This window comes from Bos mutus, chromosome 5 (genome assembly GCF_027580195.1).
Source record: "Bos mutus isolate GX-2022 chromosome 5, NWIPB_WYAK_1.1, whole genome shotgun sequence".
NCBI lineage: Eukaryota > Metazoa > Chordata > Mammalia > Artiodactyla > Bovidae > Bos > Bos mutus.
Genome location: NC_091621.1, coordinates 61,936,251 through 61,962,803, shown reverse-complemented (window position 1 = coordinate 61,962,803; position 26,553 = coordinate 61,936,251). Strand labels below are relative to the sequence as shown.

Here is a 26,553-nt window from a genome sequence, read left to right as displayed (position 1 = left end):
CATACACAATTGAACAGTTCTTAAAAGTTACTCAAGCCAGTGTCCTGAGAAGTGCAAAAAGAAATGATTTATGTGAGTTGAACCACTATCATACCAGGCAATAACCTGTAAAATTCAAATAAGCATTTTAGGAATTCCAAAATATGAATAAGTGTTATTTCATTTCAAGAAAAAAAATTAAAAACATGGGGGTTTTGGTGGAAAAAATCAGAACTTATTGTTTTTATTTGCAATTAAATGTCAAATGTAAGAATTCACATGGCACAGAGTGAGTTGAAGAAAACACAGGTGCCTAATTCGCAAACTACAAAAAAAACCAGTATAAAGATGACCATCTGGGGAGAGCTGGCTGACTTAATTTTCCTATGAGCTTACCGTCTGCTCCATATTTTTCTTCCAAACTCCACATTCTGACCTTGAGAGTGCATCTACATGTTTTGCTATGTGCACCTCCTTCTGAACATAAATGCAGGCAGATGCAATTATGCAAAGGATATTAATACAACAAATGACATACTGTGTTTTGTAGTTTATTTAATCTCAATTTTCTGAGTTTTTAAAGGTTTTATTTCTGATACTTTTTCAGCCTTTCACAACCATTTTATAAATTCCTAGACTTTCCATGATACATCTGTAAGTATCGACAGCATAGTTCTAGAGAACAAGTGTTTCTTTGAGAGGCTCACAAGGAGGCCCAAAGGCAGACCCGTGAGAACGTCAAGGAAAGGAGCCATAAACCTAGGACAGTACTCCTTATACGGACACAATGGACAGACGACAAAGCTGAAAAAGTAAGGAGTTTCCAGCTTACCACAATATACCGACTACCCAAGTATGCAGAGGATTTTAACTGACATCCTGCAGGATTTCTGAAAGAAGCATCACACTTTATTGACATGGGGAATTAATATGCTAAGAATAAAAACAGGTTTTACATAGGTTATCTTTTTATATCTCAGTCTAAATACTGAAAATGATGCTTACTTTCAAGTACTTGCTGCCGTGTTTTTTCTAAAACTAGTCTTTGGCCGTACCCCACATTATTTTTCTGGGGAAAAAAAAAAAAAAAAAAACCTGCAGCTATACTTCTTCAGTATCCCTAATTCATGCTCTACTCATTTCAAGATTATCCTCGTGCACTATATGCTACATGGTATCTGCGCTCCTAAAACTTGTTTCCAGCCTTGAATCAAGCCTTCCAGGTTAAAGCCCTAATTTAATTGTTGATTTACAATATTATATCGGTTTCAAGTGTGCTGCATAGTGTGTTGCTACGTTTTTTCATTACAATCATGAACCTATGGTTTCAGACAATAAAAGTATTCTCGGGGCAGAGGAACCCTAATTTACTCTTGGTTGTCTTCCAGCATCTTAAAGTTCACTAGGGGCTAAGCTAAGCTCATCAAGGCTGTGGACCCACATTTCCCCTTTGACTTTTTCCCTCTCCCATTCTCACCACCTATTAGTCAATAAGGCATGCCTATCATTATCTCTTCCTTCTTTTCCATTCTCAAAACTCCTTGTCAAATTCATGTAAGCTCATTCAGATTACAACGGTAAAATGACGACAGTCCAAAATTGTCAACTGTTTCAAAGAATAACAGGGTTCCTGGAATAAAGAGTTCCTAGATAGCATATTCAAAAGCAGAGACATTACCTTGCCAACAAAAGTTCGTCTAGTCAAGGCTATGGTTTTTCCTGTGGTCATGTATGGATGTGAGGGTTGGACTGTGAAGAAGGCTGAGCGCCGAAGAATTGATGCTTTTGAACTGTGGTGTTGGAGAAGACTCTTGAGAGTCTCTTGGACTGCAAGGAGATCCAACCAGTCCATTCTGAAGGAGATCAGCCCTGGGATTTCTTTGGAAGGAATGATGCTAAAGCTGAAACTCCAGTACTTTGGCCACCTCATGGGAAGAGTTGGCTCATTGGAAAAGACTCTGATGCTGGGAGGGATTGTGGGCAGGAGGAGAAGGGGACGACAGAAGATGAGATGGCTGGATGTCATCACTGACTCGATGGACGTGAGTCTGAGTGAACTCCGGGAGCTGGTGATGGACAGGGAGGCCTGGCGTGCTGCGATTCATGGGGTCTCAAATAGGCGGACATGACTGAGTGACTGAACTGAACTGAATGATCTGCATATTCCATACAATTTGTAGATTCACAAAGTATCTTAAAGGCTACACATTAAAGAAACATCTTTCAGTTTGTTTAGCCTGATGTTTGGGAAACCCGATATTTCCTAATTCATTTTACCACGGAAAGTTTTTCAAAGAGCATCCAATAAAATCTTCCAGAGTTATGTTTGTAAAGCATTCATCTTCCCCGTATATTAAATCTTGCAGCCAATTTTCAAACTAACCAATAAATATACAGCTCAGATGATTTCACTTCCCTGCTCAAAAGTTTAAAAAAATTTTTTTAAATTTCCTTGTTCTAGATTACCCATCAAACAAAGCTAAGCGCCTCTCACTGCAACCTACATGTTTAATCTTATCTTCCATGACTTCACTCATCTCTGTAGTTCACCGTATGTCAAGCCTAGGATCTACTGTACTATAACTGCTCATCTTCAAACCAAATAAGTGTGTTTCATCAAATAAATGCATACCATCATTTAGCAACGAATCAACCTTTCACACACAACTCTGATACTATGAACATCTCTTTAAAGACTTAATGGTTTCTCTACTATGCTATGGAGAAGGTGATGGCACCCCACTCCAGTACTCTTGCCTGGCAAATTCCATGGATGGAGGAGCCTAGTAGGCTGCAGTCCATGGGGTTGCTGAGAGTCGGACACGACTGAGGGACTTCACTTTCACTTTTTACTTTCATGCACTGGAGAAGGAAATGGCAACCCACTCCAGTGTTCTTGCCTGGAGAATCCCAGGGACGGCGGAGCCTGGTGGGCTGCTGTCCATAGGGTCACACAGAGTCGGACACGACTGAAGTGACTTAGCAGCAGCAGCAGCAGCAGCAACTATGCTAAAGAAAAATGTATTTCCTTTCTTGTCTCCATGATTTAAAAAACTGTACTCTAGATAAAGTTCAGTTCAGTCGCTCAGTCGTGTCTGACTCTTTGTGACCCCATGAATCGCAGCACACCAGGCCTCCCTGTCCATCACCAACTCCCGGAGTTCACTCAGACTCACGTCCATGGAGTCAGTGATACCATCCAGCCATCTCATCCTCTGTCGTCCCCTTCTCCTGCCTCCAATCCCTCCCAGCATCAGAGTCTTTTCAAATGAGTCAACTCTTTGCATGAGGTGGCCAAAGTACCTGCACTGAATATTTTTAGCAAATTAATTTGTCATTATTGCACTGTTTTCCTAAAATAAAGGTGGTATGTGGTACTTAGCATTAACTAAGCCAGATAGGAAATTGGTAAGTAGATGTAGAATGATCACATTACCTGTGATCACTTCATTTCTTAACCAGTGTCAAAATACATATTCTTATCCAATTTAAAAAAAGTAACATCTCCTGAAAATACTTCTAAACCTTACAATTTTTTAATTACAATTTTAACCGAAATGGTACTTATTGTTCAAGAAATAATTAGTTGTACATTTGCTTTTGGTCAGGCATTGGTACCAGGCAAAAAGCAGTCAATAAAATAGACACAGTTATCAGTGTAGTTCTTACCATTCTTACAGACACAGGAGTTCCAGGCATGCTGAGTATTTTATCTCCTTCTAGCTACTACTATACTATTTCTCTGAAAGCAAAAGTTATCCAAAAAAGTTGTCCATACTGTCACTAACATCTCTCTTCTTATTCTCTCTTGAGCCAATACCAATGAAGCTTTTACCACTATTTCAACCACTATTTCAACCAAGTGTCAGGACCATCAGTGACCTTCACACTGCTAACCACAATGGTCAATTCCCAGACAATGTCTTACTTCACCTGTTATTAATACCATTTCACATAGATAAATCTTTCCATCTTCTTAAAAGATTTTATTTACCTGGCTTCTGATCACCTCTCTCTAGTTTTCCTCCCTGGCTGGTGCTTCCACATCTTCTCAACCTTTAAGTGTTATAATTACCCAGAGCTGAGTCATCAAACATCACATCTTTACATCCTCCATATGCCTTTCAGTTCAGTTCAGTTGTTCAATCGTGTCCAACACTTTGTGACCCCATGGACTGCAGCACGCCAGGCTTCCCTGTCCATCACCAACTCCTGGAGCTTACTTAAACTCATGTCCACTGATTGGTGATGCCATCCAACCATCTCATCCTCTGTCGGTCCCTTCTCCTCCCGCCTTCAATCTTTTCCAGCATCAGGGTCTTTTAAAATGAGTCAGTTCTTCACGTCATGTAGCCAAAGTATTGGAGTTTCAGCTTCAACATCAGTCCTTCCAATGAATATTCAGGACTGACCTCCTTTAGGATGTACTGGTTGGATCTCCTTGCAGTCCAAGGGACTCTCAAGAGTCTTCTCCAACACCACAGTTCAAAAGCATCAATTCTTTGGTGCTCAGCTTTTTTTATAGTCCAACTCTCACATCCATACATAACTACTGGAAAAACCATAGCCTTGACTAGACGGATCCCAGACAGCTTTAAATACCATCTGCTGCTGTTGCTGCTAAGTCACTTCAGTCGTGTGCGACTGTGTGTGACCCCATAGACGGCAGCCCACCAGGCTCCCCCGTCCCTGGGATTCTCAAGGCAAAATACCATCTATATGTTGATAATTCCCATATTTGTATCTCCATCCTGGCCTCTTCTCTTGAGCTCCAGAGTTTTATATACATCTGCCAATTCAAACTCTCCACTGGAGTGTCTAATAGATATCTCTACAAGTCCAAACTCGGTATTTCTCCTGGATGTAACCCCTTCCCTTCTATGTTCTTCTAGAGTCTTTTCAATATCAGGTGAAATGGCATCTTGTCTGATTCTCAAACCAAAGACCTGATTCTCTATTAACCGCTTTGTTTCTCCTACACGTTATACTCAATCAAGCCTTCATCAAATCCTGCTGGCTAAGTCTTCCTAGCAAGTCCAGAATTTGACCACTTATCACTACCTTTCCTGTTACTACCCAGATCTGAACCCCCATCATCTTTGATATGGACGGATTCTTTTAATTACTTTCTAATCTCCCCGTCTACCTTTTACCCCTACTGTCAACACAGCTGCGAGAGCCCGTTCAAACTAAAAACCCTACCGCCTGTAGCTTTATCATCTTAAGAATAAAAGTCAAAGTCCTCAAAACAGCAGGCGTCGGGCTCCGCTGGGCGGAGGGCCCGTGGCCTACCTCAGGCTCTGCTGGGCGGAGGGCCTGTGGCCTACCTGCAGCGCTCGCTCCGGAGCTCGCTCGTCCACGCCACAGTCTAACCTGAGGCGGCCAGACGGCCCTCAGCGGCCGCAGTCACCCCGCATGGCGGCGGGTTACCTACAGCACCTGCGTGCTGACCGGGCGGCCTGGGACCCTGCCCCAACCACGCTGGCAGCTCTGAAAACTGCTGCGGGCAGACCTTCTGCCGCGGGGGCTAGGCTGGGCTGGGACAACCACACTGTCCTCAGACAGATGGGCGCCACCAGGCTAGGCCCCGGGCCCCAGACCAATGCGAAGCCCCTCTAGCCTGTCCGCGGGCCCACCCGCCGGGAGACTAGGCCTGCCGGCGCCGACAATCCCGAATCCCAGCCTCGGGCCGCACTTCCGGGAGCGGCCTGGCGCCGCCTCGCGGCTGCTCCTGGGGCTGCACCTGGCTTTCCGAGGACTCCCCATGCAGAGCCCACCCTGCGCCTTCTCCCTCCGCCCTGCCCGTCTCAGAGGTAACTGTGACAACTAAAACGACACCACTTGTCCGAGTGCGAGTTCGTGCTCAGTCGTGTCCGACTCTGCGACCCCATGGGCTGTGACCCGCCAGCTCTTCTGTCCATGGGATTCTCCAGGCAAGAATACTGAAGTGGGTTGCCATTTCCTCCTCCAGGGCATCTTTCCCACCCCAGGATGGAACCCAGGTCTCTTGCATTACAGGCACATTCTTTACCATCTGAGCCACCAGGGAAGCCCCCTCACCCCCCGCCCCCTCCGAAAAAAACTGGAGGCCCTAAAGTCTCTTTATCTTCATGGACTTCTACCCTTCCCATTGTTGACTGCCCCAGGCATACCAGGCCTCAGTGCTTTTCCTAAAATACTTTCAGAATATTATTCATTCAAGGCCTTTACCCTTGCCGTTTCCCCTGGGCCACTTTTCTCCACTTATCCTCAGGGAAAACTCCTTATTTACTAATATCTAATGCAGGAGGACTTCCTCAGATCCACCCCTACTTTCCTTGCCCTATGTTTCTCCAGATGACTTAAAATGATAGAAAGTACTATGTACTCACTTGTTTGTCTTGTCCGCCCTCCACCCTCACCTCACTAGAATATATGCTTCACAAGAGTTGAAATTATGTCTATGTTAACTGCTGAATCCCCAGGACCTAGAACAGGAGTTAAGACTTAGTAGGCACTCAAGAAATACTGGAGTGAGTACCTGAGTGAATTTACAAAAGGGCGGGCTCCCCAGATATCTCAAATGTAAAGAATCCTCCTGCCAATGCAGGAGATTCAATAGACGTGGGTTCAATTCCTGGGTTGGGAAGATCCCCTGGAGTAGGAAATGGCAACCCACTCCAGTGTTACCTGGAAAAGCCCATGGACAGAGGAGCCTGGAAGGCTACAGTCTATGGGGCCACAATGAGTCAGGCACAACTGAGTGACTGAACACACACACACAAAAGGGCATTATAAACTGCTAAGGAAGCATGAAACAGAGGGAACCAAACTAGTCTTAGAGAACAAGAAAAGACTCTGCGGAATCTGAAACCCAAATGCTAAAAAGACAAGTAGGAATTTGCCAAGAAAAGGGAGGAAGAAGAAGGGAAAGTTTCTCCCCACAAAGAGAACAGTGCTGACTCTGAGTTTGTTTCTTCAACAAACATTCATTAAACACCTGCAATGTGCCAGGCTGTGTTCTAGGCATTTGGGACGTACATAGTAAAAAGGAAAGGCCATACATAAATTATTTTTGGCATATGGTCAGTTCATAAAATTAAGAACATATTAAGATATATTTAAAATGTTGGAAAATGATAAGCCACCAAAGAGTTTAATGCAAAGAGTGACATGATCACTTTCACATTTCAGAAAATCAAAACTAAACATAAAGCTAACCCCGAGTTCCTGGCTGTTTTGATACTTAACCGACAATAGCTTCCATTCAGGTTCCACAGTCATTTCTAATATAAGCCTGTAGTATCAGATAAAGCAAAACAGTGCTAATTTTCCTATATGTAAATTGTTTAAATGGTCTTATAAATAGAAGTTCTCAAGTTTTTCAAAACTTTAATATAATTTAATGTCATTTTATTTTTTAAAAGTCTTTTTTCTTAGCATACTTACTATTTTTCAGTGTCATATTCTTTCCTTATAAGTTCTATTTTTTAGAGTACACTTTTAAATCATTATAAATATGTTTATGGTCTCTTTCTGATTTCTTCTATATTTCCCATTCTTCTCTATGAATTTCTGTTCCTTCTGCACAAAACACAGAACTCACTCACCCCCTGACTTGTCAGCACTGACTCACTCCTATGTTCTCCTCATTTGTTTCTAATGTTTATTTGTGAGCTCCCATTTGGCAGGGATTATTTCTTTGATGAGAAACCAGTGTGACTGGATGTTTCTTAAGAGTGCTTTCATTTTACTTCCTCTAGTCTGTCCTAGGCTTAGATTCATTTTATCTAAGTTCCTTGAGAGAAAGTGTTCTGAACTAACTCAGTGGTATATATTCAGACTCCAAGCTAAGTAATACAGTTTAGGGTACGGGTATAATGAAAATTTAAGATATTTCCTCCAGTACCTGCTTTGTCCCTAGCCATGGGCTTATTTCTCAGTCTATGACCACTTGGCATCCACTTCATCTCCCTCTGTCCTCACCTGCCAAGATGTCAGCTCAATATCAATGCCATTACAGCCTTCACTTCCCCTTTCATTCCTGGCACCTGGAGATTACGCTTTCTCACTTGCAATCCAAACTATAGAGAGTTTTTTAATTGTTAGATTTTTATCTGGCACATCTTGATGTTTGTAATCGGAGAGGTTCTGTGTTAGCTCGGTCTGCCATACTACGGATTCACTCAAATTAGTCTCTAAATAGAACTTTAATTTGAAATGTGAGCAACAACATAAAGACAGTCTGCCTAACCAAATAGTTGCTCAGATGTGCAAATAAATACCAAATATTAACCAGGCTGCAAAACTGCTTTCAAAGTCTACCTCCCCAACTGGGAATACACTTTCTTACTCAGTTAGGTTAGTGTGAATTACAGCTCACATAAGGATGAGTTAACTTTGCACAACAGTAATAGTAAAAGGTATAGAAACTCATCCAAGCAAAGAGGGAAGGTGAGCCAGGCTCACACCCAGCATGGCAGGAGAGACACTAGGTGCCATACAAGTGGGGAAAGAGAATTAGCTAAAGTGTTTAACTGCCTGAGGAGAGTCCAAACATGAGCTAACATGACAATATAAAACCTCTGGAGTGGTGAATAATTCCAGACCTTCTTTTGTTCAAGATTTTTTTTTTAAATGTGGGCCATTTTTCAAGTCTTTATTGAATTTGTTACAATAATATTTCTATTTTATATTTTGGTTTTTTGGCTGCGAGGCATGTGGGCTCTTAGGTCCCTGACCAGGGATCAAACTGGCAACCCCCACTTTGGAAGGCAGAATCTCAACCATTGGACCACCAGGGAAATCTTTCACACGCTTTTTTCACAAACTTTTACTAGGAGCTGATGAGAAAGAATGGATCACAGTTAAGAGTAAAAGTAAAAACCCATTACAGCTAGGAGACAGATAAAACACTTCTACCCCAAGGTGGGGGCTTCCCAGGTGGCTCAGTGATAAAGAATCCTCCTGCCAATGCAGGATATTCGGGTTCGATCCCTGAGTCAGGAAGATCCCCTGGAGGAGGAAATGGCAGTATTCCCCCAGTATACTCCAGTATTCTTGCCTGGGAAATCCCATGGACAGAGGAGGCTGGTGGGCTATAGTTCATGGGGTCTCAAGGATTTGGACACAACTGAGCATGTATACATGCACCCACCCCAGGGTGGAGTGAGAGGGAGGCAGGAAAGAGTGCTAACTCTGCAATCTTATACCAGTATTATTAGCAGCCCTCTACCACTGAAGAAGGGACAGGGAGCTCTCCCACCAAGACCCTCCAAGGATGAGGGAAAGGTTTAGTCTGGTAGACCGGGGAGAGACAGGATCACTGAGAAAGCCCATTCCTGAAACTCGGGAACAGGGTCTTCCTGAGACCAAGGCTGGGCTGGGACAACAGAGAAGCTCCTTTGTCTCCCACCACCAGGCTAGCAAGTACCAAGAACCAAGCAACAGTAGTCTACCTCTGGGGGACTGGAGAGAGCAAAGAGCAAGAACCATCTGGGACACTGTGTACAAGGAAGACTGCAAGCTGAGGGTCAAGCAACTCAAATGGTTAAACTGAATGCAAACTTAAAAGCCATTCTCTCTTTCCTATTTCTTTAATGCTCTGAAAGGTTGGCAGGCATTGTCTGTAAAGAGCCTGAGAGTAAATAGTATTCGCTTTACAGACCAAATGGCCTCTGTTGCAATTATTCAACTCTGCCCCTGTAGCCGAAAAGCAGCCATAGACGAATGAGCATGGCTGTGTTCCAATAAAACTTTACTTATAAACATGGAGATTTGAATTTAAAACAGTTGTCATATATCACAAATTATTTTTCTTTTTTATATTTCCAACCATTTTAAAATAATGTAAAAAAAAATCATTTTTAGCTCACAGGCTGAATTTGGTTTCGGGTCTATAACCAAGCCCTGGTTTAAAGTACGATTAGTAGCACTGACTTTTGCATTTATGACACAGAAATAGCAATAGCATAAAAGCCAAGAGGGAGCAGCCGGAAATATATTAAGGAAGGCTGTGACAAGTCAAAGACAAATACCGTAAACTCTACCCCCAACATTAAAAGAAAGACTTACAGCAAAAAGCCTTTCCCTTCTCCAGGGGATCTTCCCAACCCAGGGATCAACCCAGATCTCCCACATTGTAGGCAGATTCTTTACCATCTGAGCCACAAGGGAATCCCAAGAACACTGGAGTGGGTAGCCTATCCCTTCTCCAGCAGATATTCCTGATCCAGAAATTGAACCAGAGTCTCCTGCATTGCAGGTAGATTCTTTACCAACTGAGCTATTATGGAAGCCCAAAATAAGCAAAGGCTTATTAAATATTAGATCAGTAAAATATTATTTGAATGTAATATGCTTAGTTACAGCTCCTTTACATTTGGAAAAGGCATAATTTACAAATCTTTCACCTTGAAAGATACCCAGGAGAAACCTATAAGAAAAAAATAATTAAATGTATTTAAATAATTAAATGTATTTGAAAACAATGGAGAAAAATCCAAGAAAAGAAGCTTTGAAAACATGTTAGAACTTGTAAGACAAAGATTTCTTTCTTTTTGGCTGTTCTGTGTGGCATGTGGGATCTTAGTTCCCCAACAAGGGATCGAACCTGCATCCCCTGTGCTGGAAGCTCAAGTCCTAACTGCTGGACTGCCAGGCAAGTCCCAAGACAAAGATTTCTAAACCCACTGAGGGAAGAAATTAAACTAAGCAGGAAATTAGGCATACTTCAGTGTATATCTGTGTACAGCTAATCTTACCCACTGCTAATTTATTCAACTACTTAGGATAGAGGGTTGCTAAGGCCAAGATCATGTGATGAGTGCTACAATGTCCTAGCCTGCTGCTGCTGCTGCTGCGTCGCCTCAGTCGTGTCCGACTCTGTGCAACCCCATAGACGGCAGCCCACCAGGCTCCCCCATCCCTGGGATTCTCCAGGCAAGAACACTGGAGTGGGTTGCCATTTCCTTCCCAATGCATGAAAGTGAAAGTGCCTAAGGGATTTTCCAGGCAAGAGTATTGGAGTGGGGTGCCATTGCCTTCTCGGTCCTAGCCTAAATTCAGTCTGCTGTTCGACTCTAGCCCCATGACCCCATGGACTGCAGCCCACCAGGCTCCTCTGTCCATGGGATTTGCCAATGCAAAAGTGAAAGTGAGTTCTGGAGTGGACTGCAGTGTCCATTGCCAGGCAAGAGTTCTGGAGTGGGGTGCCATTGCCTTCTCCTAAGCCTAGGTGGCTTAAAATACAGACCTTTTTTTCTCACAGTTTTGGAGTCTGGGGAGTTCAAGATCAAGGTGCCAGCAAATTCAGCTTCTGGTGAGAATCTCTTCCCAGCTGGCAGCCATCTGCCTCCTGGATGTATACACACTCACACGGCAAGGACAGGGAGAGCCCTAGTGCTCTAGAGGTGGTTAGACAGTATCACCGACTCAATGGACATGAATTTGACCAAACTCTGGGGGACAGTGGAAGACAGAGGAGTCTAGTGTGCTACAGTCCATGGAGTCACAAAGAGTTGGACGTGACTTGGCAACTGAACGACAACAGTCACATCATGACCTCCACCCTCATGACCTCATCTAGCCCTAATTATTGCTTGAAGGCGCCACGTCCAAACTATACTGGGGCTTAGGACTTCAACATATGAATGGGAAAGGGAGAGACAAAAGCCTGCAGTCCATAGCATATACAATCTTAATATTTTGCTACACGAAGTTATCATTTGATGCCAAACTGTCAATACTTACAAGATGTAAGTCATCAGAAGAAATGAGTGTCTACATGATCCAGAATACCTTATTTATCCAGAGGTGTGTATCTGTCAACCTCAACAGACTAAAACAAGTCTGAAAAGCTGGTGGGATGCAGAATTTCCCTTTGAGCCATGCAAATAAAACCTCATCATTCCTTTAGTAACATGCACTGGTATACTGCTTTACTTATTTTATCTTCCACTATATTTTTACAAGAACTTCATTTTCCAGAGAACATTTTCTGTACCCAGAAAAGAGAAGGAAATAAATCCTGTATTTTCAGGTGAAAAATGGTTAAAAAAATTAACAATTTTGGCCTAAAGGAGTAATTTTCAGTTGCCTCACAGGAGGTTTGCTTAGGTGGTAGACAAATATGGCATAGCTCGGGCCACTGAAACACATGTTAAAACCCCAAGGCATTTAGTTTAATGATCATGGGTAAGCATAGTGTGTTTATACCCTTCAGGATATTTAGAGCCAATCTTGAAGGAAGAAAAAGAAGTCACAATTTTTCTTTTTGTGCCTGAAAAGTCAGGTTGTGCCGCACTTGTTCCACTTAAAGGAAAAGATTGTAGGGAAAGAGACCCAGGGCCCTGTTATCACTTTTTCAGCTCCCTCTGTGAGCCTGTCAACACTCCAAGTCTGTAAAGAAGTTTCACCTGTGCATGACAGATCAGTGAAAGAAAATCCGAATGTCACAGTCATTATCTCTTGGTTCCTTGGCACAGCATGGAAAGAAGGACCAGAATGTGGCTAGTACTTTCTTATAATTTCATATATTGGCATTCTCATCTTTTGTACTAAGAAAGTAATAAATATGATTAAGAGTAAGCACAACCGTGTATGAAACCCGTGCTCTTTTCAAATAATTGTGCTAGACTTTTAAAATATATCACAATTAGTCTTTACCAACATCAGTATATGTCCCTTCTGTAAGCTTTGACTTTCCCTTCTGTCTGGACAACGGACTCTCCTGGTGGTACCTCCTATCCGTCTGTCTGCTCTTTGAAGCCTCTGCAAGCACCTCTGTGCCTGCCATGCCTTACAAGTTCAAGTTCCCCAAAGCTTGTTACAGACCCTGTTATAGGCCTGTGTACTTGCTCTCTGCAGTGTATCACAGTGATTAAGCTCAAGGCCTCAATATCAACCAGCCTGAGTTCCAATCCCTTTATTTAGCCTTTTTCTGCCTCAATTCCTACGTCTTCAAAATACTAATAGCACCGACACCAGAGGTTTGTCTTCAGGACTGACTGAAATCAAATATGAGAACCTCTAAGCACAATGCCTGGTGTGCAGTAAATACTCAATATGTGTGAGCTGTTGCTAAAATACTCAAATTATGTTATCATAAATTATCTGATAATGTCTATCTTCCCTGGGCTGCACGCTTTACCCCTAGCCTTGGACTCTGTGCCTGGCACATGGCAGATTCTCCTTCTGTCTTGCATGGCTAAGAGAGGGAAGAACCAAAGGAATGCATCACCATACAAAGTGGGCATCACTACTGCTATATTAAGGATGAAAGAAATAGAATGCGGAGAAAGTAAGCAGCATTCTAAGCTCCCACAGATAGTAAGTGGCAGAACTGCAATTCAAATCCATATCTGTCTAAATCTGAAGCTTGTGCACTTCACATTTATTGCACTGGGAAAAATCCATGCCCTGGGGAGAAGGGGATGGGGAATAATCAATCAATATTGAGCAGCTTATTTAATAGTATGAACTTGGCGGTGTTCTAAGCACTTAAATACATTTTCTCATTTTTACAGTAAATTTAGGAGGAAGAGACTACTATTATTTGCAACTTTATAGATGAAAAGTAAAGGAAAGAGAGAAGATTTTAACAGGCTAAGGTTACAGAGCAAAGGAAGGGGCAGGTAGAGGTAGGATTTGAACCCAGATGTCTGGATCTAGTGCTCGCACCCCTGACTGGCACCTGTATGCCTCTCTCAGCATCATGGGATGCTTCACAATTAAACAGCACTAAACAAGAGTCAGAGAGTCACTCTTGGTTATATATTCCACAGTCAACTGTTTAATTATTATTTATTTTTAACTTTTTAAAAATAGCTGATTGTAGTACAGCTGATTAACAATATGTTGATAGGTTCAGGTGAACAGCAAAGGGACTCGCCCATACATGTACATATATCCATTCTCCTCCAAATTCCCCTCCCATCCAGGCTGTCACATACTATTGAGCAGAGTTTCATGTGCTATACAGTGGGACCTTGTTGGTTATCCATTTTAAACACAGCACTGCATACCTGTCCAACCCAAACTTCCTAACTATCCCTTCATCCCATTCTTCTCCCCTGGAAACCATAAGTTTGTTCTCTGAGTCTGTGAATCTGTTTTTGTTTTATAAATAAGTGCATTTGTATCATTTCTTTTGAGTTTCCACCTATAAGGGATGTCATACGATACTTCTCCTCTATCTGACTTCACTCAGTATGACAATCTCACAGTCCATCCATGTTAGTACACTTTTGATATCTGCAGATAAATAGAATAAAATAAAACCCCCAAACATCTACATAAATTCTGGTCCATGTCCTTAACAATTACTGAATCTTAAAAGTCCATCTATAACAACTTTTCCAATTTGTCATTCAACTTTTGCCTGTACTTTTCCAGTAATCCAGTAATAGGATGTTCATGAATTCCCGGAAGGCACCTGTTCTAATTTTAAACAGAATGAATGCAGGAAATTTTTTCTTGAATAAAAATTCTGTCATCCTGTATCCTTTGGTAACTTACCTAGGTTTATCCCCTGAAGCTATGTGGTATTTGAATGAAAAAAAATTAATTTATTCAGCCCACCTTTGAGCACTTATCTTTCAGGTACTGTGATAGGCAATGCATACACAAAGATGAATATAAATAACTTATGCTGCTAGGGTGACAGTAGTGTAAATGAAATTTTTCTATATTGTGTGGTACAGTTATGAAAAAATAATGTAACAGAAGCATCAAGAAAGAAGTGATTTGGGGAAAAAGGTAGCTGACACATTAGTAATTGTACAGGAAACTTTTTATTTTGACCTCCAGGCATCTCCAAGTGCTCCTTGCTTCTACAGAATACCAAAATAAACATGGTCTCTGCCTCTTAAGTGAATAATGCAAAGAAATAAGCAAAACAATGGAACGGGAAAGACTAGTGATCTCTTCAAGAAAATTAGAGATACTAAGGGAACATTTCACGCAAAAATGGGTACAATAAAGGAAAGAAATGGTAAGGACCTAACAGAAGTAGAAGAGATTAAGAAGAGGTGGCAAGAATACATAGGAGAACTATACAAAAAAGTCTCAATGACCAACACAACTACAATGGTGTGTTACTCACCTAGAGTCAGACATCCTGGAGTGTGAAGTCAAGTGGGCCTTAGGATGCATTACTATGAACAAAGATAGTGGAGGTGCTAGAATACCAGCTGAACGATTTCAAATCTTAAACATGATGCTGTTACAGTGATGCACTCAATATGCCAGTACATTTGGAAAACTCAGCAATGACCACAGGACTGGAAAAGGTCCATTTTCATTCCAATCCCAAAGAAGGGCAATGCCCAAAAATGTACAAACCACCATACAATTGTATTCATTTCCCATGCTAGCAAGGTAATACTCAAAATCCTTCAAGCTAGGCTTCAACAATATGTGAACTGAGAACTTCCAGATGTACAAGCTGGATTCAGATGAGGCAGAGGAACCAGAGATCAAATTGGCAACATCTGTTGGATCATAGAAAAAGCAAGAGAATTTCAGAAAAACATTCACCACCTCATTGACTACACTAAAGCCTGTAACTGCGTGGATCACAACAAACTGTGGAAAAGTCTTAAAGAGACAGAAATACCAGACCACCTTATCTGCCTCCTGAGAAACCTGTATGCAGGTCAAGAAGCAAGAGTCAGAATCAGACATGGAACAACAGACTGGTTCCAAATAGGAAAAGGAGTTTGTCAAGGCTGTATATTGTCACCCTGTTTATTTAGCTTATATGCAGAGTACATCATGAGAAACGCTGGACTGGAAGAAACACAAACTGGAATCAAGATTGCCGGGAGAAATATCAATAAGCTCAGAAATGTAGATGATACCACCCTTATGGCAGAAAGGGAAGAGGAACTAAAGAGCTTCTTGATGAAGGTGAAAGTGAAAAAGCTGGCTTAAAACTCAACATTCAAAAAATGAAGGTCATGGCATCCAGTCCCATCGCTTCATGGAAATAGGGAAAAAATGGAAACAGTGACAGACTATTTTCTTAAAATCACTGTGGACAGTGACTGCAGCCATGAAAAGAAAAGATGCTTGCTCCTTGGAAGAAAAGCTGTGACAAATCTAGACAGCATATTAGAAAGCAGAGACATCACTTTTCCAACAAAGGTCCATATAGTCAAAGCTATGGTTTTTCCAATAGTCATACAGATGTGAGAGTTGGACCATAGAGAAGGTTGAGTGCTGAAGAATTGATGCTTTTGAAATACTATGGCACTGAAGAAGACTCTTGAGAGTCCCTTGGACAGTGAGGAGATCAAACCCGTCAATCCTAAAGGAAATCAACCCTGAATATTCATTGGAAGGACTGATGCTGAAGCGGAAACTCCAATACGTTGGCCACATGATGAGAAGAACCGACTCATTGTAAATAAGACCTTGATGCTGGGAAAGACTGAGGGCATGAGGAGAAAGGGGTGACAGAGGATGGGATGGCTGGATGGCATCACTGACTCAATGGATATGAGTTTGCGCAAACTCCAGGAGATAGCATGGAGACCATCCACGGACAGGGAAGCCTGGCGTGTTGTAGTCCATGGAAAGATTAGGAAACGACTCAGCAACTGAACAGCAACTGCCTCTTGGTACCGTATACTTGAAGATAACAAACCTTATCTGGCCCTGCCTCCTGGCAGTATGGCAGGAGTACAGTTGACCCTCCATATTTGGGGGTTCAGCGTCTGCGGATTCAGCTGGGTTGAGTCACAGATGGGTTGCTTGAATCTCGGAATGCAGAACATAAGGGCCTAAGGATACAAATGATCAACTGTACCACACCTTTTTATATAAGGGACTAGAGCACCCAAGGATTTTGTTATCTGCAGGCAGTCCTGGAACCAATGCCCTGCAGATATCAAAGGATGCCTTTCTGGACTTTGAGGACTCAGAAAAAATAACTATCATTGTTAAATGGTTCCCATGTGTCAGGCCTGTTTTAAGTATTTTGCACATATTAACTAATTTAAAGTCCATCTAACTTGAGTTTAAATATTATTGCCATTTGTAATTCCCATTACTCTATCCCCTTCCCTTCTTTTGGTGAAAGATGATTCTTGGATAGAAAAAAAAAAAAAAAAACTAGATCATAATGAAATTTCGTTAACTATCACCACAATAGGCAAGTAAACAAAAATAGCAGAACCAGTTGGACTTGAAATAGCTACTGTGTTTCTAGAGGAACTTGAAAGTGAAAGTGAAGTCACTCAGTCACGTCCGACTCTTTGCAACCCCATGGACAGTAGCCTGCACCAGGCTCCTCCGTCCATGGGATTTTCTAGGCAAGAGTAGTGGAGTGGGTTGCCATTTCCTTCTCCAAGGGATCTTCCCAACCCAGGGATCGAACCCAGGTCTCCCGCATTATAGACAGATACTTTACCAACTGAGCCACCAGGGAAGTGACCACCAGTTTAATTTAGAAGCCCTTGTTTTCCAAGATAGATACCATCTGAGTATAACTTCAGTTTAAGTTTCAATTCAGCATAACTTTTTTCAAGTAGTCTTTGGGCACATTTACTTTTAATAGGCAAATCTTCAAATTCAGCTAGCACATTAGGTAGTAAAACTCAGTCATGGAGAATAAAAAACAACTCTATCACCTAGACCAGAGTTACCTTTGGCAACACTGATGTAATCAACATGACTTAAAGGTTGTCTTTTCATTTGCCAACCCAGAGTGATTTCAAATTAAAGCCATTCTAACTTGTTTATCAGGACACAGCTCTATCATTCATCCACTTGTGGTTAAAAGAAAAATAAGGCAGTATAGTTTACATGTGTGTTTGGGGTTGAGGGTAGGGGAAGATGTGGATTCTGCTTGGCTCTCATCCTGTCTCTTTTTCTAACCTTTTCAGTTGTCTTCTGGCATTAACTTGTCTGGTTCAATTAACAAGTTAAGATGGCAGGTGGATGTCGGCAATGGAAGTAGGGCTACAAGCCTCAACACTGGTAACTCACATCCCTTCTTGGCCCTGGAGAGCATTCCACATTTAGGTCTGCTACACACACACACACACACACAGAGCAACATGATTCATGATGATAGCTACCACTTTTACGTTATTACAGGTTGGAAGGCTTTTTTTTTTTTTTTAGCATTAAGAATGACTCTAAGCTAGCTAGTCCAACTAAGTCAATTTCATTCATCCATTTATTCAATCAATCAATATGAAGAGTGCACCAACCATGTACCAGACGATGCATTGAGCTCTATTCAAACAAATTCAGGATAGTCTCTGACCTAATGAAGACTTCATCCCAACAGACAAGTGTCAGAACTAAGTAAAGAGCTTTCTCCAAGAGAAAGCTTAGAATAGCGCCCCTAAAACTCAGTGTATATCTTCCAATTTGATACTACTCTCCAAATATTCTCTATTCCCTAATAAATAGCTAAACTCTACCTAGCAATTCTGAAAAAGTACTCCAAAAGCAAAAGCATTGCTTTCATAAATGACCAGCGTGCACCAAATACACCTCAGAGCTTAGATGGCTGGTGTAGGAAACTAGAAGGTATGCACCAAATTTCTGTTTCTTTTTCTGGAAGTTTGATCCTTAATTTTCAATTTCAATTCTAAAACTCTCATTAAATGGAAAATACCTTTTTCAATAATCAAGACTTTTTAGAAGTTTGGTCCCTTCTCTTTCCAACTTTTCATATCAGACAAAAAGAAAAGATGAATATGACACAATTCTGATTCCTGGAAAATATTCTCTAAGTATAGTGGAAAAAGAAACTCAAATATTGATTTCCAAAGAAAATTCAATACATGTATATATTTAAAGTGTTTAGTGAAACTTATGGAAAACAGGAGAAAGAGTGCAAATACTTAATGTTTGTAGACTAAAATATACCTGGCTGTAAAAAGATTTTAGGACAAGAGTCAGAAAATATAGTTAAACCCTCTTTCTGTCCTCCCCACCATGACTATCAGGACATACAACCTTAAAACAACATAAAGGCTAGTTTAATTTTTACTTTCCTTCTTCCTTAATCTCTCCTCATACTAAATAAATAAAAAAACAAAGAGAGAAAGAGAAGAGGAAAGTCCACTGGACTGTGAACAAAAGTAATTTTCAGGCAAATACAGATTTTATATAAACTGGTGAATATAGCTGATTAGAAAAGCTATAGGTTGCCCAAGGCTTGAATTGGGAAATACATAAAGTAATAAGCTCTGCTTGCCTTGGAAAGGGAAAAGGGAAGAGAGAAAAAGTTTAATGTATCACAAATTTTATGAAAAGTATGGCACTCATGGGATTTTCATTTGCAGTTAACTTTTGCACTCATTTCTTTTTCATAAGGTTGAAACCCACAAAATAAAAGCTCTTGGTTTTCTATTAGAATTTTTAAAGGGCAAAAGTTTTAATTTCTTACAGTAAAAACACATCAAAATTTGTTTAATCAATATTTTAGATTACAACTTATTTTAGAATTCAAGAAATCAAGATTTACATTTACATTTTTGCAAGGTATCCAAGTTGAATTTAACTCACAGAAAAGTTTGGTGGCTGTAACACCAGCATTTTATTTTATACTGGTGCCTAAATGCAGACTGTAAACCATTGATCATGTTATAAGGTCTCAAGTATTGAATATTACACAACTTCAATTACTCTTGGAAACTATTTTAATTATCCATTTTTCTCCAAGAGTTCATTTTTTGAGTCTTCTTTATAAGTCATGTAAACACTTCCTTATAAGTCATGATTAAAAAAAAATTCTGCTTAAAAATAAGGGTAAAAAGATAAGCTGAAGTAAAATTTTGAAGAATTCCATTGTATTATCTTTTCTGACCTTGAGATGGAAAGTGAAGGAGAGTTAGAGCTACTGGACTTAAGAAAAGTGCCTGAATCCATGCAATTCTTAAGACAGTGAAGTATTCCTATGTTCTTTGCTATGATGGTATTAAGTACATGGATTGGACACTGCTTTATTCCCTTGATTTTAGTTGAAGGTCATTCCTGGTGTAGAGATTAAGATCTGGGCAAAGGTGTAGGAATTACACTGAACATTATTCTGGAAGAGACTATTCACACTAATCTCCTTATCAGCATCTTCTCTTGGCCACAAGGGTAAATTACAGCTACTACTTTCTACATCACAGTCTAATATAAAATATTACACTGAAAATGAATATATCTCATCACCACTTGGGTTCCACATGTAAATCTACATATAGTGACATGTACATTATAATGTTCAGGATATATTTGAAAGTCTAATTATAATATACAGTGCTTTAGTCTAGCAATAAGAAGCAACCAGTTGCTCTATAGATTTTCTTGGTATCAGAGAAGGCAATGGCAACCCATTCCAGTGTTCTTGCCTGTAGAATCCCATGGACGGGGGAGCCCGGTGGTCTGCAGTCCATGGGGTCACTAGGAGTCGAACACAACTGAGCAACTTCATTTTCACTTTTCACTTTCATGCATTAGAGAAGGAAATGGCAACCCACTCCAGTGTTCTTGCCTGGAGGTATACTTATAACCAAATGCCTACTCCAAATACATCCTTAGTGTTGTTATTTCTTGGTGGTTTTTCTTTCCGATCATTTGCTTGGTTATGGATGTACTCATGGGATGGTGGCCAAGTTGCAGATGTAGAACTGCTCTTTCATGTATTCTTTGCTCTATTCATAATGTTTTTCCTAAGGGTCTTATTAACACATCAGAACGCAGATTAGATTTTACTTTCTCAGTGAGCCATCTAAGTAGGTCCTTCCTCATTATTCTCTATCTTTGTGTCATGTTCATTGTTTTCCGAGCATGTCATATTTTCAACTAACCTAAAATCCTAATTATAAATTACATCATCTGGCCCCTGGCCAGTTCACAAACCCTTTGCTGGTTTTTTTGGGGGGGCTTTTTGCCACTCTTCCCTGTGTTCACATTTTCACACTGACTTTCTTGATGCTCCCAGGACGCACGCGTGAGGTCCTTCTCTCGAGCACATTCCTCCAGATGTCTGTAAATTTTGCTTCCTTACTTTCCTCAGGTCTCTCCTCCCATGGCACCAATTCTTGACTATCAAGTTTCAAGTAGCACCACATCCCTCTCTTTGACCCAGTCTTAGTTCTTCTCACCAGCACTCATATACCTATGTGTTCAGTGTGTGGCTCTCATTGGTATGTCAACTCCATTAGCCTTTATCTACTTTGTTCATTAGGACCACCACATTGCTTAAAACAGTGCTTTCCAAAAGGCTGACACTCAATACTTAGTTGTGGAATGAACGAATTTCTTACTGATATTTTTCTGTGACTAGATTCTTAAAGACCATAAAAGCAGAAACTTTGTCTCTGGCATTCCTGTAACATCTTGTATACAGAAGGTGATAAATGAATATTTATTCAATGAATGAATGAATGATTTACATGAGCATGGGTGTGTGTGTTAAATCTCTTTCCCTCCTTAGATTCTAACTACCATGAAGACCATGAGGTAGTCTGTTCAGCTCACCAATATGCAGCAATCCCACAGTAGGGTCTGATTTGCTGTAAGTACTCAATGAGTAATCCTAAGGACAGGGGCAAGGAGGAACAGGAACTTACTATGACCAAAGCCACCAAGAGGCCCCCACAGAGTTAATCTGAGGTCTTAGTCGCAGAAGGAAAAGAGTTTAGGATATACACAGAGCAGTGAAAATGTGAAGCCATCCTGTTTGCCCTTTCAGGGGCCATCCAGGTTCCGGCAAAGGCTTGCTTCCAGCACAAGACCCAGGAAGCTAGTGCAGACTACTGAGCTTTACTTTCAGATGATATCTTTGGAATTCTGGGGGTGTTCCATCTTAATTTCAAGCTCTAGCTGTGATCTGATTGCTTAAAACTGCTGCCCTAAAGATTCCAGATGAATCCGTGGATAATGCCAAAGGGCATCAAACAAGAAAAATTAGATTTTAGCATAAAATCTCCCATTGACTAGCAGAGTAACCTTGAAAACATCTCTTTATCATTGCTTCTTTCATGTTTTTCACCTGAAAAATGAAGATGCTAGAAAAGAACCTGCAGAATACACATGGATTATGTATTTGGGTTTGCTTGATAAGATGCCTAGGAAGGGGGCTTTATAAGGCATCTTCTTCTCTTTCTCTCCTTCGCCCACCTGCCATGACCCTCCTTGCTCAATAATCACAGAGCTCTGGTTGCTGATGGAAATCTGTCAAGAGCATGGGAGGAAAGAAAGCTTAAGAATCATTGGCCTGTGTTCTCCCTGCCTTTCTTCCCAGGTTAAAATGTTGTGAATCTATGACCTGTACTTTTCTGTTCACTATGAAATCCCTGTATTTTAACAGTGCTTAAATTGTTGCAATCCTTTAGTTTACGTACATTAATTTTTTTTTTTCTACTGTGATCAGGGACTATGGAAGGCTTTGAGAATGCAGAGATGAATTTAGAAATGGTCCCTTCCCTCAGGGAGTTCCGTTCGAAAGGAGATAGATGCAACAGTTTGAGAAATGCTTGGATGAGGCCAAAGTAGTGGGTGACCTCAGAGCACGTCAAAGAACACCTGGAAGAGGTGGGCGAGGAAGTCATCTGTGAAATCCTCCAGTAGGTGACCAGAAACTGAGTCCTAATTTTAATTCACCAAATTCTAGGCTCTTAGAGTTGCACATTGTCTGAATCCTTCACTCCAAACTCCTTATGTGCCAAAAAGGAAAACTGCTCCCCAAAGAGGTGGACCAACTCCTCCAAAGTAAGTATCAGAGTTACGCCCAGGAACCAGATAATTACTATCTTTTCCGAGATTTTTTTACTTTTTGTAGGAAATTTCTCATCAGTTTATTTTATCAATTTTATTATATAATTAATAATCATACTTTAAAACAACTTAGAGGGGAAATTATGGATATGTATTGACTTCATACACAGTAATGACGTCAATAACCCACCATCCATAAATTACAAGACCTCAAAGTAAGCTGCTGGTGAATTTATTCCGATACATTCAGTCTCACCCAACTTGCCTCTTGAGCTTCTGAATCACAACTGGGAAGGACAGGTACAGTCTGGCTGTGAACAAGAACAAACTCTAAGAACAGATCTTAATCTGATTGCACTTCCCCTCCACAATTGATCAGGCATTTAAGGTAAGCCCTTCAAAGTGAAATGTTTTTAGTAGTAGTAGTAGTATATAAAATTGCTCAGGTACGCAATTTTCTTGGAGTTTGCTTGCTTTTTTTTTCCCCCCCTTTCTTTCCTAATGTAGTCGTTTTACTTGGGATGTTTAAAAACGGTGATATAGGAATGGGACAATATAAGATCTCATTACATTAAAACAGAAATACTTGGGAGTCCATAATTTCTAATAGCTTGCCATCTGTTAGGTTCTTAGAGGCAGTGGGTTTATCCTACTTAGTGGAGATGATGATACTGGGGAGAAATCATGGATTATGCAATAGATTTCTGAACTCTTTAATTATATTATTAATTTACTAGCTGGCAAACCAACGTTTCCCAACATAAAGTCAATTATTTTTTGTCTTTCAACTCGTACCCCGAGTAAGGTTGCTATGGGCACCACATAACATTTCTTCTGGCGCCAACAGATTGCGTTAAAGTCACCCCACAATCTCTCCAAATTAAAAAACCTCCCTAACTTTGCACTGGCTTTTTCACTGTACTCGCAGCAGGATGCTCTTTTGCCTTGCCCCACAGTCCGGTTTAATCCTCCAGAAAGAATATTTTTAGAGGCACATCGGATTGAATCATTTTCATCTGAGCACACCATTTCCAAATGGCCGCACAGGGTCCTAAATCCGGCCGCTGCGGACCAGGACAAGCAGGTGTCCTCCGCAGCAGAGTCGTGGGACTCCTGAGCATTCATAACTGGACGTCGGAAAGCCAGAAAGAAAAGTCGAACACGCAAGGACAGGTATAACCCCGCACCCGTGCGCGGGAGAGGCCGCGATCGCAGCGAAGGATTCCATCCTTGGGCTTGGGGAGGTCCTAGAAAGGAAGCAAACGCTGCTTTCCCAGTCAAGTCAGAAAGCAGGACGCACAGGGTCGCAGGTCAGAAGTTGAATTGCAACCCAGCCTGCGCTACGTCCCAGCGCCTTCCGCAGCCCGGGTATCGCCGTGGCACCGGGCTAGGAGAGAACAAGGCTGGCTGGGGCAGGAGAAACTGTGAGTTGCCACGGCCGGAGAGCCGCCCCCGGCGAGGGCAGACGCGACCCCCGCCGCCTTCCGAGCGCGAAGCCAGGAGAGCGGGGCGCGGCTGCCGCGACGCTGCGCCCCGACCCCGGCCCCGCTGCCCGCGCTTCGCTTCGCCCTTTCCACGGAGGGCAGCTCCCAGCCGCCGCAGCCCAGCCGCCGTACGCCCCGGCACCGGCCGCCCGGGGGTACGCCTGGCCCGCTCCCGGGAGGCTGCCGGGGTCTCCGCAGCCGGACCGACCCTCGCCCCCCGGCGCCGGGACAAACTTCCTTCGTCCTGGGCCCCCAGCCGCGCAGGCTGCCAGGCGGCTCCCTCTGCAGGCTTCCCTGGGCTCCGGCTGCAGGCGCCCTCGCCCGGCAGTGCGAGCTTTCCTCCCTGCCCCTCTCCAACCCCGAGCCCCGGGCGAGCGCCTAGCGGTCCCCGCGCCTCCGCTCCAACAAAGCCGGCGGCCGGGAGGCGAGCCGCCGAGGGGCTGAGAGGGGCGCCGTGGGCTGCAAGAGCCCCGCAGAGGCACCCCTGGGCCGGGCGATGGTAGCGCGAAGGGGCAGCGGGGACGTGGCGGGCGAGAAAGGGGAAGAAAGTGTCCTGCTCTCGGCGCGAAAGCCCTCTCCGAGGCTGATCCTCGCTGCCCTGCTCCCCCTGCCCGAGCGCTGCCTGGCGGTCCGGGTGGGAGTTGGCGGCGCCAGAGGAGGAGGCTGGCGGGGGACGCAGCGGCCTGAAGGGCGAGCCGCTCCCTTACCTCTGTCCAGAGTGAGCGGCTGGACCACTGTCAATGTCGCCATGTCTGCCGTGGGAGCCGAAGTGACGCTCGGCTTCAGCATCAGCAACCGCTTGTAGTGAGAAAAAGAGGAGGAGACTGGGGGCGGGGGTGGTGAGGGAAGACGGAAAGGAGGGGGAGGAGGGAAGGTGGTGGTGGTGGTGGAGGAGAAGAGAGCCTGGGTGGGTTGGCAGCCAGATGGAGACGCAACTGTTCCGCGGCGGGCAGACCTTCAGATGCGGCGTGAAGCTGAGCAGGTATGGGAGAGCGAATGCCTCGCTGGCTCTGGGAAGGAACTTTGCTGTTCGACCCGAGGAGCGCCGGATGGGTGTAGCTAGTGTGTTGCTTTCTTTCAACTTTCCACTCGAATAAAATGGTCACGGCGTGCGGGCGTTCAGGGGAAAGGAGAAGAATGAAAGGGGATAGAGGGGAGGGAGGCAGAGAGATTTTTTTTTTTTTTTTAAATTAAGAGAGTTTGTCAATCCTCTAGTTGTAATTGAGGGGATGTAATCCCATCCCCCTAGAGAGAAAATGCTTCTAGTTCAGAAATGTTGGGTTTTAATTGTGGTTGCTGTTAATTTCTGTTAAAGTTTATTTTGGAACGTTGACTCTTAAGAGTACACAAGATAACTGACGTAAAACCAGGGTTCCATCACCACTAGGTCTCCATTAAGGACCTGAGTATATTGCCTAGAAAACAACTTATTTTACAAGTAAACTTCTTTAAAATGGTTTTAAATTAAAAATCGCAAAGAGAAGTTTCTATCACAAAGTTTGAAAGACACGTACCTAGCACTTTTCCAGCTTGTTCTATAGCCAGTGGTTACTCAGAGTTGCCGCTTGCTGGTTAATTAACATATTTGACAGGAATTGGGGAATTCAGTACAGTCCCTGCCTTCCAGTAGCCAGCTATCTAGTGGGAGAGGATGTTTTTAAAAGGGTGACTTTAGAGTCAGTCAATCAAGATTCAATGACTAGAACTTTCAAATATTGGTTGTGACCCCTTCACCTAACAGATTGCTTTCACTGTCTTGCCACATAGGGACTCTCATTTTGATCAAGAAACTAAGATATAGATATCTTATGTAACCAAAATGGTGATGACTATGAGTTCAGGATTGGAAATGACAAAGCTGCCTCCTTCCCTGTCCTTATGACAGGGCAGAATTGTTTTGGCTAGCAGTATACTCCTGAAGACAGACACTGTTTTACAGCAAAATATTTGCACATAATCTACATCATTGTCTTCTGATTACAATATGGATGGTTTCTGAAGACCTTTCCCATCTCATGGTTTATGTTTGAAAAAACAAACAAACAAACAAGATTTCACGAGTGATTTGAGAAAGTCAAAGATGATTGGTCAAACCCTAACAGACCTTAAAGACATACGTAAAATAATAGTTCTTGCTTATAATAGCGTGCTTATATTTTCATTTAGTGTCTAGAAAGAACCCTGATCTTGAAATTCAAGTCTTAGTTATATGCTCTCCAGAAACCACATAATCTCTCACTGATCCCCAGTTTCTTCATCTGTCAAACAAGGACACTTTTAATCTTCAAGCTTATTGAGAGTCTGTAAAATGAGGGAATTAATTCTTGCCTGCAAGCTTACTGAGTTTTGTGAGGGTCTAATGAGATCATGCACATGTATG

At 42.3% G+C, this 26,553-nt stretch overlaps 1 protein-coding gene across 1 annotated transcript in view; it reads right to left on the bottom strand.

Annotated features, from left to right (window-relative positions):
- Window positions 1-24,993, bottom strand: part of LIN7A (lin-7 homolog A, crumbs cell polarity complex component) — a 162,817-nt gene extending 137,824 nt beyond the window's left edge. The window contains exon 1 of the mRNA XM_070370011.1: window positions 24,881-24,993. Coding sequence (XP_070226112.1) covers window positions 24,881-24,962 — 82 coding nt within the window. The 5' untranslated portion in view covers window positions 24,963-24,993. The remainder of the gene's footprint in view (window positions 1-24,880) is intronic.
- Window positions 24,994-26,553: the final 1,560 nt, after the last annotated feature.